General features: G+C 33.1%; 1 protein-coding gene across 1 annotated transcript; it reads left to right on the forward strand.

Annotated features, from left to right (window-relative positions):
* Nucleotides 1-8459: 8459 nt before the first annotated feature.
* LOC140444365 (uncharacterized) lies at nt 8460-11144 on the forward strand. Its single transcript, XM_072536115.1, has one exon. It carries the CDS (start codon nt 8460-8462, stop codon nt 11142-11144), a length of 2685 nt encoding a protein of 894 aa, XP_072392216.1.
* Nucleotides 11145-11406: the final 262 nt, after the last annotated feature.

The following is an 11406-nucleotide window of genomic DNA, read 5'->3' on the forward strand; positions in this document are numbered from 1 at the left end:
AGTATCCTTGTGAACTTAAAAGTAACCCTTAGACGTAAATTGCTTAAAAATTAGAAAATATTTGTTAATAAAATGATGAACTGGTTAACTAATAAAAACAACTTTTTAGGTGAAAAAGGACAATTTTAAAAGTTATGGTCAAGCTTATATGAAAATAGTGTAAAATATTAAAATCTAAGAAATGTAAAAACCTTCAAATTTAAATAAAAAATTTACTTAACATTCCGGTTCTGTCTGTTCAATTTAAGTGTTTGCTAAATTTCAACAATATTTAGCTTCTAGAAATACCTTTAGAAGTTAATTTGACCAGACCATAAGCCGTTTGAGAGTATTCGAAAAGTAAATAGAAATAGTACACTAGGTAAATGAATTATTGTTTATTTAGTATAAATTTAAATGAAAGCTACCGTTTTTAACATTAATGTTTAATTAAAAGCGAGTAACTATATTTACGAAATTAAAATTATAAAATAGTAGAGTTAAGCTTTCAAATTAAAGAAAGTATACCGATAATCCAATAATCTAGTAAAATCAGAATTAATAAAAATCTAACTTTTATTATTTCTTATAGAATAAAATAAAATAGAAATATGCCTAATTGTCACTGCAAATTGTGCAGTTTTATGGACAAAGCTTATAAAAAGTCAGAAAAATAACAATAACAATTTAAAATTTACAGAAATTACATAAATCGTCATCACAAAATAAAAGATAATGATAAATATTTTCCCCCCGTATTCCAAGATGGCGGCCGGGGGAGTAAGGGGAAATTTTGCGGTAAGCTTGACAGCAGGTTGGTCTTGTACCTACTCTAATTTTCATAAAAATGAAAAAAAAGTATTTCCTAAAAATTAATCATGTCTATTTTTATTTACTTTATTTCATTTACATCGCAAGAATGTTTTTAGATTTTATTACAGTTACAACGATATTATATTTACTTCTTGCTTTATAAGAATCTTGATCTGCATAGAAAACCAATACATTTTTGAAATTTTCCTCAGAGTGGACATATAAATATTCCCCCGAAGATAATTAACGTCTCTAACTGATGCGATCGAATATTTATAGCTTAAAAGAAGTTGATTTAGCTCGCGTTACTCTCGACATTATTTATAGCGTGTTGCATTTGTTTATTTCTACTTTTAACACGTTTTCTATCGCCTTTGACTTCATTAACGCGTATGAACTAATTACTTTACAGGGTAATTAAAATTAAAGAATCCGATGTCTCTTTGCAACGGGATCGGACCGATAAATTATTCTTAGCAGTTAATTGTAATTTGCTTTCTGCTGATAAAGCAGTAAAAATAAATCAGAACTGTCGAAATAGGTGCTTTGGAATTTTGCCAATGAACTAAATTCTCGGGACTGTTCGTTTTATTTATCAGAGTCCTTTAGTGATATTTAATGAAATGTTTAGAACTAAAAATTTAAAAAAATTACTTATATCTTAAGAGCTTTAGCTATTCTTAATGAATATATAAATATTATTATTATTATTATACTATAATATAATTAAACTACAAAACTTACTTTATTCTTTTATTGATATATATGTATCTTAAGTCACTCTTTAAAGCTTCTTTCTACTGATTGGTGAATAGTGTTCTATTTGTGGCGTCATCTATAATGTGGTGTAGATATTTATTTTCACTGTTATCATCAGGTATACCATACCATATATGGTATGTTTATATAATTATATATTGTTTGGTTTGAGACGTACCAAGGGATGTGTCAAAAGTCAGATCATGGTGGTGAATGTGTATCGGGTTCGTAATTGTGGATAGCCCTCCATCTGTTTGCACCATGTTATAAAATGCTACACGAGCTATACAGTCTGTAGTAAAAACGACCAAGAATACGAGGTGTACACATGACGGATTATTCGGATCTTCCCATTTTACTCTGCTACCACTTGTCTTTAGTGAAATGGCCTTTTATATTTTTAACAGCCTTTTTTGGACAACTATTATTCTTTTGCAACCCTGAATTGCTATTAGATTTACGGCAGACGGGTCACTATTTTCTTTTCTTTTTTTTCTATAAAAACGGGTCTTTATTTCTATATTATTAAGTGTAGTTATGCCGCTATTGTGCAGAAATCAACGGAAAATTCCCAAATTTACTCCGTCTCCCTAAAATCATTTTTTATTACACAAAACTTATAAACTTTGTTACTTCAAATCACTTTTATTTGATAACCCCAGATGATTTCAATATTATTCTCCTTTTCCTACAATTTTCCAACTCCACAATGTCCAATATATTGTAACATTCTTTTTTTTCTCTCATTTTTTTACTTAATAACCTCAGGTCGCTTTAATATTCTCCTCCTTTTCCAAATTCAGGTCCAATGTCTTCCAACATTTTTCTCATTGTGTTTATTTTTACGTTAATTTAAATGCTCTTTTTCTGAAAATAGTTCAATTTATTAATGTAGACATCTTAACAATACTTGACTTAGGTACTAATTAATATATCTTAATTAATTTATTTATCGAAGACGATATCTCGAGGGTCAGCAATGCATATTAATTTTCTAGTTTTAATTAAATTTATTAAATATTAAAACAATATTGTCAATATTCTGACATTTTTTAAATCATTAAGTTAGTTACATTGACCTATGATTATTCGTATTATCTTCAAATTTAATTCTGTTACAATAGATTATTTATAAATATTTAAAAATTTTATCTAACACAATACTACCTATTTATTTCCCGTTTCAGCAAGAGATCATAACCAGTCTAGGAAAGCAACCCTTCTTTAAAATCCTACTCTCAACATTTTATCTTATCTTACAAATTTTTAGCTTCTATTCCTTAAATGGTCTACCATTTACCTCATCCTTATCAACTTTTATTGGTAATAAAAAATCTTAAATAGTAAATAAATAGTAATAAAAAAGAGAAAAATGTACTGAACTGCTATCTTTAATATTTGTGAATTATCAAAAGGCCTTTAATACCATAAATTAACTTAAAATGTTGGAAGCCTTGACAAAATGTCAAATTGACTATCGGCATATAAATATAATTAAACGCATAAATAGGTAGTGTTAGAGTGGCTGATCGTCAAACTCATAAATTCCCGATATAACGTGGAGTACGTCAGAGGGTCACCATATTATCGAAACTGATCACTGCGCTCTTAGAATATATATGTAGAAGGGCACAATTAACTGACAATAGCATAAACATAAACGGGGAAAACTGTAACGATGTGCTGAACGTTCAACAGTTCGAACCGTGGGAGCGTCGATAATCACGCATCCATTTCCACGACGAGGCGACGAGGTGGGGTTTGGAGCGGCTATTTAAAGCGATCGACTGACGGAGTTAAAGAAGTCTTGTGGCTAACGCTCTAGGCTCCCTGGCTCGCTAGTGTATTGAATCTGCGAGCCGACCCGGACAGAGAGACTTCCGTAGTGAGGATTATACTCTGTCCTCAATCAAGCAGAACCCGTGGGTATCGTGCATTGAACGTTACCTCCAACTCTGACTCAGAGTATAGCGTGGATCTGCACAACCGAATATTTCGATTGCGAGTACGTTTGGAGCTTCCGCCGGATTGAGGTGAAAGCGAGTATAAGTCTGCGTGCGATTGAATTCGCATATTCCATTTGTTTTGTTAGCAATAATAATTTTTCTTTTACACTCATCCGCCGGGGGATTTACTCTCGCGGGATCCAGACGGGGACATAGAATACATTTTATTTTTGTATATACGTTGAAATTAATAGATTTATTTTTATTTCAACCTGTGTTTTACTCGCTTCGAGAGTCTGTCGCTTCGAAAGAGCTACCCGTTACAAATTGACGCTCGAGCAGGGACCAATATGTCATAATGTCAAATTTTTTAAATAATTTACAGTGACAGCTATTAATTTTATCTTGACATTCTAATATCTTTTTAACATCTTGAAACTGGATTTCATTTTTTTTTGTAAGTGCCTTTTTGTCCAAGTTAGTAATATTAGAGTGGAGCAAGTGTCATTAAAAAAGGATATCGTTAGTTTTCACTAAATACCCCTTATTAACCCCGTTAGAACCCCTGAAAAATATGTCTTCAAAGTAAAAGAAGAAAAGATACTGGAATGCCCTCAAGATCAGTTTGAGCAAAAAGGTGGAGACTTAGTGGGACGGCATGAAAGCAGTTACAGCAAAATCTGAAATCAGGAACACCCCATGACAATGCTCTAGAAGAGGTAGTACAAATAAGAAAACCTACGAGAAAGAAAGAGAAAGAAGGTGATACCTATTCGCTCCGTGCGTGACAGACGCGACACCTACCGCCTTCATCTGACAGTTTTAAACCTTCCAATTTGAGGTTAATCATGTGTTAAATACATACGAAATTGACAATTAATAATAATTAGTTTTTTAATTATATTTTTTCAGTTTATGTACAAAATAAATGTAATATTAAAAACTGGGTTTCTAAAAATTCATCATAATTTATCTTTTCAATATCAAACAGAAAAGAAAGAAAACAATCTAGTACCTACTGGCAAATCAAATTTTGCATGTGAAAGAGCATGTAATTAAAAACAATAATAGTAAAAGTTATGATATAACAGCTAAAGTCATCAGGCAGGCTGAGGTTAGATTGAAGCCTTATGAAATATCATTTAAGGTAAATTATTTAAATTTTTTCTATTTCAATTGCATAAAAATGAAATTATGTGATATTTTCTTTTTCACATTAATAGCACGAATCCATCTTTTTCTTTTCTCTAATATGTATGTCATCTTTGGAAACCTATAAAAACTACACTCACTATTTTTGCTATTATTAGCACAATTAAATACGCATCATGTATTTGCACCCATTTTTGAAAAAAATTATGCGTAAATACATAGGTCCAATTTTGTTATATTTTGCCGCTACGCACGCTGGCATCGTTTCAAGGTACCCCTACCATGGTTACGCACGGAGCAAATACCAAAATTCCTGGGAAGAGAATCAGGTCAGACGCAATCAACCATGAGATTATGTAGATAAAACAATTTGTAAATTATAACGCTGTAGCTAGAGTAATTAAGGTAGAAATAATTCACCCTGAGTACCCAGTACAGCTAATAAATAATAATAATCTTAGGAGGCTGCAGAAATCAATTCTACAATCCGTCAAGGATCTACCCGAAAACGGGCCAAAAGGCTGGATTCTACGGCTGACCCACTGGAATGGCTTCAGATAAAATATGTTGACAGCACAAGCTCCAAATGGCTAATTAAGGTGACCGAAAGGCTCAACCCATAGGAAGGAGCAAAACTTAATTGATTACCTTAATGTCATCTGAAAAAAATCTTAAGATACTGTGGAAGATTAATCGGGGCCTAAGGGAGCAGGACTAAAATATATTCTACTGTGAGAAATCTGGTCTAGTAACGACCTTGACTTTATTAATAAGCGATCCATCTATGAAGGTCTAGTAGAAACTAAACTTCAGGTCCTTCTTTGGCTTTGGTCAGATACTTATCGTACCAAAGGATGACAGGAGACAGAAGAACGTTTTATTATTATTATTATACGTTTTATTATTATTATTATTATACCAAGGTCAAAGAAAACTGAAACAAAGGGATAAATAGTCAAACTCTCTAGAGGCAACCTCTATAAAGGCCAAATTACATCCCAGAGACAAAGGCAAAAGTAGAGTCAATAATGAAGGAGAAAATCCTCCCAGAGAAAACACTCATTTAATTCATATAGGTGAATCTTTAACATGCCAGAAGCAAACAAACCGATAAACGAGGTGAGTACCTTTTTACCTATATTTAAAGGAAAAGGAATGAAGGTAATGAACCTGCCTTTATCAACAAGAAAATTCAGGACGTTTTTGACATTACTGTAAGTACTGAACCAAAATCAGTAATAACTTTGTTAACTTTCATGTGTTGAACGATCCATCGAGCTCGGATCACCGACACATTGACTGTACTTTATATACAGTTAAACTTCCCTTAATTAGCTACAGTTTTTCGAAATTCATAAATTGGGAAGGATATCGAACGGATTTGAAAGCTAAAATAGGAAATACAATTATCGTAGGGCCACCAAAAAGATAAAATTATCACGTGAATGGCATGAGCTAGTTATGTAATTAAATCCCCAATATCATAAGTTTGATTTACACTACTCAAGAAAAGAGATATAAGGGTCTACAGCCAGGTTAGCAACCTACTGATAGACTTTAAAACCACACAGCTCATAGAAATAGGATTATGCCTCGGAACAGGAATGATTTCATTACATTACGACGACTAACGCGAGAATGAGGAAAACGAATTTATGGTAAACGATAGATATATTTCGAATCGGTACTTGGAACGTAAATTCTCTAAATACAAGAGGGCAGGAAATTACAAAAGAGCTTGTAAAAAAAATTTATAGGCATATATATACTACAAGAAACGAAGAAAAAAGGAAAGAGTCAAATTATGCTAGATGACTTTGTTGCGTAACAACAATACTTAATATTTTTAGTCTATTTTTGTATCATATTATTTAGTTTATTTTTGTATCATACTGTATATTAGTTTAGATATATAAAATTTCTTTGTACTAACTAATAATCTGTAAAGCGCCGTTATCTTGCATTTAAATAACTTTCTACACAAGTTTCTAAAACCTTCATAGAATCGTAACAATGAAAGGATTAGTATTTTCCAAATTACCCTCTGACGCATTCCAAAATTCCGCAAGTTGAGACAAATACCCTTATTCAGGTAGTTTTTATCAATGATTTGAAAGTTAAAGGTATTTGAAAAATAAACATATCTTTTAATACGTCGAGGGGTCAGGGGGGAGATTTCGGAATGTTTGTGATTGAGGGGCGAGAGTGGACATCAGTATCAGTTCAAATTCCAGCACTGAAGAAGCGTCAGGCTCTACTCGCCCTAGCGGCATATTAGTGTTTTAAACCAGTCGGTATATTAATAAGTTCGTGTCAATATTGTATCACCGACAAGTGTGTATCATATGCAAGTTATCGGCGTTTAAAATACATTGTATTTGTTTAAATATATCTGTTCAAACGTTCTTTTCGAATCTTCATTTTTCCCAGTTTTCTGGGTGGTCCTTCAAAGAAATATATATATATAAAGTGAACCTATTTCCCTAAGGAAAAACCTTGTTCCCCAAGGGAAAAAACCAGCGACCTATTACTGGTGCGTGAAACAAAGCCATCAGGACAAAGGTGTAAGGACAAACACCTACATCTTCGTTCATGTTCCTTCGAACCGGACTTCTTCACATTTCAACTTCGAATCAGAGATCTTCGCATGTCTCATCTTCAAGTTATACATCAACGCAGCATCTGCAGCATCTTTCAGTAGGACGCCTCCAGACTCCTTCATCCTGGTAGCTGATTTAACGCCTAGCATCACACTCAACAAACTGTAAGTTTTTTAATTTTAATATCATTTGTGAAGTGCATACTATAAACTCTTTTTGAACATTTATTGAACATTTTCGTTATTTCGCTATTATTTTTATAATTATTATATCCTTTTACTTATATTTTCGATTTTTAGTGAATTCTCATATTTTCGCCATATCTCTGTGTTTCTTACTATTCTTCTGTTTTTTCAATTTAAAGATCAAATTCTTTCACATATTTCTCGCTCACTAAATCTTAATCTAATTCAATCAGCTAATCATGGATAAAACGGTTGATGATATTGTTAAAGTAAAAGATGATCTTGTTAAGGCAAGAGGTCGAAGTAAAGCATCGATAACTAGATTGGAGAATTGGTTTAAAGAAAATGAAAAAAGTAGTATTTCAAAAAATGAATTAATTTTTAGAAAAGACTATCTATCAAAAGTTTTTGACAAATATCTCGAGGTTCAAAATGAATTAGAGACAATAGATGATGAATTTTCTGTTGACATGGCAGACGTAGAAGACAGATTTTTAACGTTAGGATCAGCTCTAAAGAATAAAATTGATACAATTTCAGTAAATTCTGTTGTGAGCACCTCAGCTCAACAAAATCATTCAAATAACCATCATATCCGCCTACCGGAAATAAAAATTCCACATTTCGATGGAAATATAGCAAATTGGCCTAGTTTTATCGAGATGTTTACCAAACTTATCGTAGATGATTTAAATCTTTCAGATATTGAAAAACTAATTTATTTAAAATCAATTCTCAAGAACGAGCCTCTACAACTAATTGAAAATTTGGAAGTTGTAGGCTCAAATTTTTCCGTTGCGCTCGGTACACTTAAGAATAGATTTGAAAACAAATGTTTAATAATTAACACTTATTTAAAACAACTTTTGAACGTTCCTTCATTAACAAAAAATACTGCTCAAAACTTGCGAGAATTCTTAACTCACATAAAAAAGAATTTAAGTGCGCTAAATAATTTAAATATCTCCGACAATCTTGCAGATTTAATTTTAATTCATATATTCACACAAAAATTAGATTTTAATATGAAACGATCCTTTGAATCCGAAAGAGATTTCAACGAACTTCCTACAATAGATGAGTTTTTGAATTTTATTGAAAAGAAATGTAAGATATTGGAAAATTTGATCTTTGAAGAGAAAACAGTTTATAAATCAAAACCGTCTCTTCATATTTCTATAAATAATAGAGATAAATCTTTTAAATGTTTCGTATGCAATTCTAACTCACACAAAGTATACTCTTGCCAACAATTTTTAAATTTGTCCGCTCAAGAGCGTATGCAAAAAGTAAAAAACAAAGGTTTTTGTCTCAATTGCCTTGCTAGTGGTCATATGTCTAATTCTTGTTCCTCATCTTCGAATTGCAAAACCTGCAATAAAAGACATCACTCTTTGCTTCACATTTCGCACCCGTCGGAAAATATTTCACGGCAAAGTTCGCATAGATCGAATTCTGAAAGTCAACCCGCCCAAAATCAATTTGTTCGGAATTCACGTCATCAACGTCCAAATCAGCATTCGTCTCAATTCACTTCGGAGAATATTCATGCAAATTCGCAGAACAACTCTGTTCCAAATGCAATTCCGCAAGGTTCACCAGATACGCAAAATCTTCCAAGGCCGAGCAATATTTCGTCCCACTCTGTATATTCGAACAATCTGCAAATTTTACTCGCAACTGCTTTGGTAACTGTTTACGATGTTGAAAACAATCCCATCTCTGTTCGTTGTTTAACAGACTCCGGTAGCCAAGTTTCGTTCATAACAGACAGGTTAGCCAAAAGAATTTGTTATTCACCCTATACCAGAAATCTTCAAATATCAGGTATAGCTCAAACTTCTTCTGTTTCAAACAAGATGGTAGACCTTAAAATCTATTCAAACACATATCCTGGTAAAAACTTTAATCTGTCCTGTGCTGTCCTCGAAAGCATTACGTGCCAGCATCCACAAGTCGCGCTGGATTTAAATTTATTAAAAATACCAAAAAATATAAAACTTGCAGACCCACATTTCTGTACCCCGTCGGACGTAGACATGCTTTTAGGAGCTGATATTTATTTTGACCTAGTTACTTACGGCTTAATAAAATTAGGCCCCAACCTTCCTATTCTTCAAAACACTCATTTGGGTTATATTGTAGGTGGAAATATCCCATACTCTCGTTATACAATGTTAGGATCAAACGCGACTCCTTCAAAGAACAATGCTCACTCACATTATTCAAATATTTCGTTACACGTACAAACTGCTGATCTTGATTCTCTTTTAAAGAATTTTTGGGAAATAGAAGAGACTAAACCACTCACTTCTATTCATGCAAAAACATTAACTCCCTCAGAACAGCGAGCTGAGGACATATTCAAATCTTCACTAACAATTCTTCCTAGTGGCAGATTTCAAGTAGACCTACCTCTGAAGACTCCTAATGAATATCAAAAATTAGGTGAATCATTTCATTTGGCAAAAAGACGTTTTTTCAATCTTGAAAAAAGGCTTAACAAATCAGACGAGTTACGGCATCTGTACACAGAATTCATATCAGAATATGTTTCTTTAGGGCATTGTAAATACGTTCCCCTTTCTAAGCTTAATGAATCGGCCGAACATAAGTTTTTTCTCCCACATCATTGTGTTTTCAAGCATGATAGCTTAACTACTCGACTCAGGGTTGTATTTGATGGATCAATGAAATCAACCTCAAATGTGTCTCTCAACGATATTATGCTCAAAGGTTATACTGTACAACCTGATTTGTTTGAAATTCTAATTCGCTTTAGACTTTACAAATATACTCTTATCGCCGACATCGAAAAGATGTTTAGGCAAATAAGAATCAACCCAAAACAGACATTTCTACTAAACATTCTGTGGCGCAATTCCCCGCAAGAAGAATTAAAATGTCTAGAACTTCAGACCGTGACCTACGGCACAAACTCAGCTAGTTTTTTAAGTACTAGGTGTCTTAAAGAGTTGGCAGTTCGAAATAAAGAAAAATACCCATTAGCTGCTGATGCTCTAGAAAATTCTTGTTATGTAGATGATATTTTACATGGTGCAAATGATATCGAGACTTTGTACAAGACTTATAAGCAACTTTCTACGAGTCTAAATTCCGCTGGGATACCACTCCATAAATGGAGTTCTAATTCTTCCGAGTTTCTCGACTCTATTTCCTCTGAATCTCAAAAATCTAATTATGTAATAAAACCCGACAATTCGTCAAATAAAGTTCTTGGAATATGTTGGAATTCTCAGTCTGACATGTTCTCTATCTCTCTTCCTGACATTTCTAGTGAACCAAAATACACAAAAAGAGAAGTCCTATCAATTATCTCTTCTATTTTTGATCCTCTTGGTCTAATAAATCCGATTACTGTATCTGCCAAGTTGTTAATGCCAAAAATTTGGATATGTAACTTAAATTGGGATGACAAACTCACAGGAGAAATTTCATCAGAATGGTTGGATTTTCTAGCTCACATTCCTGATCTTGCAAAACTCACAATCTCTAGACCTCTGCTCAATCCGCTCAATATTTCTCGAATTGAAATTCATGGTTTCTGCGATGCAAGTATAAAGGCATATGGCGCTTGTATTTATTTACGGGTTTTACATGAAAATGGAATCGTTTCATGCAACTTAATTACTTCAAAGAGTCGTGTAGCTCCGCTAAAAACCATTTCCCTACCCAGACTTGAATATTAGGGGCTGTTTTGCTTTCTACCCTGATTTTAAATATCTTTCTTATTATTTCACCAAAGCTTTCTTCCATAGCTTCGGTTAGGCTCTGGACAGACTCCCAAATTGTACTTGCATGGATAAATTCTCACCCTTCTCGTTGGTCAATCTTCGTAGCAAACCGTATAACTCAAATACAGGAGTTAACGCGAACTTATTTATGGAATCACGTAAGTTCTATAGATAACCCAGCAGATATTCTGTCTCGCGGTACCACACCGGCCCTGCT

The sequence above is a fragment of the Diabrotica undecimpunctata genome, chromosome 6, assembly GCF_040954645.1.
Source record: "Diabrotica undecimpunctata isolate CICGRU chromosome 6, icDiaUnde3, whole genome shotgun sequence".
Lineage (NCBI taxonomy): Eukaryota > Metazoa > Arthropoda > Insecta > Coleoptera > Chrysomelidae > Diabrotica > Diabrotica undecimpunctata.

What these genes read in the sequence shown, in the direction of transcription:
- LOC140444365 (XM_072536115.1), top strand. Translation starts at nt 8,460, where the DNA reads ATGAAACGATCCTTTGAATCCGAAAGAGATTTCAACGAACTTCCTACA.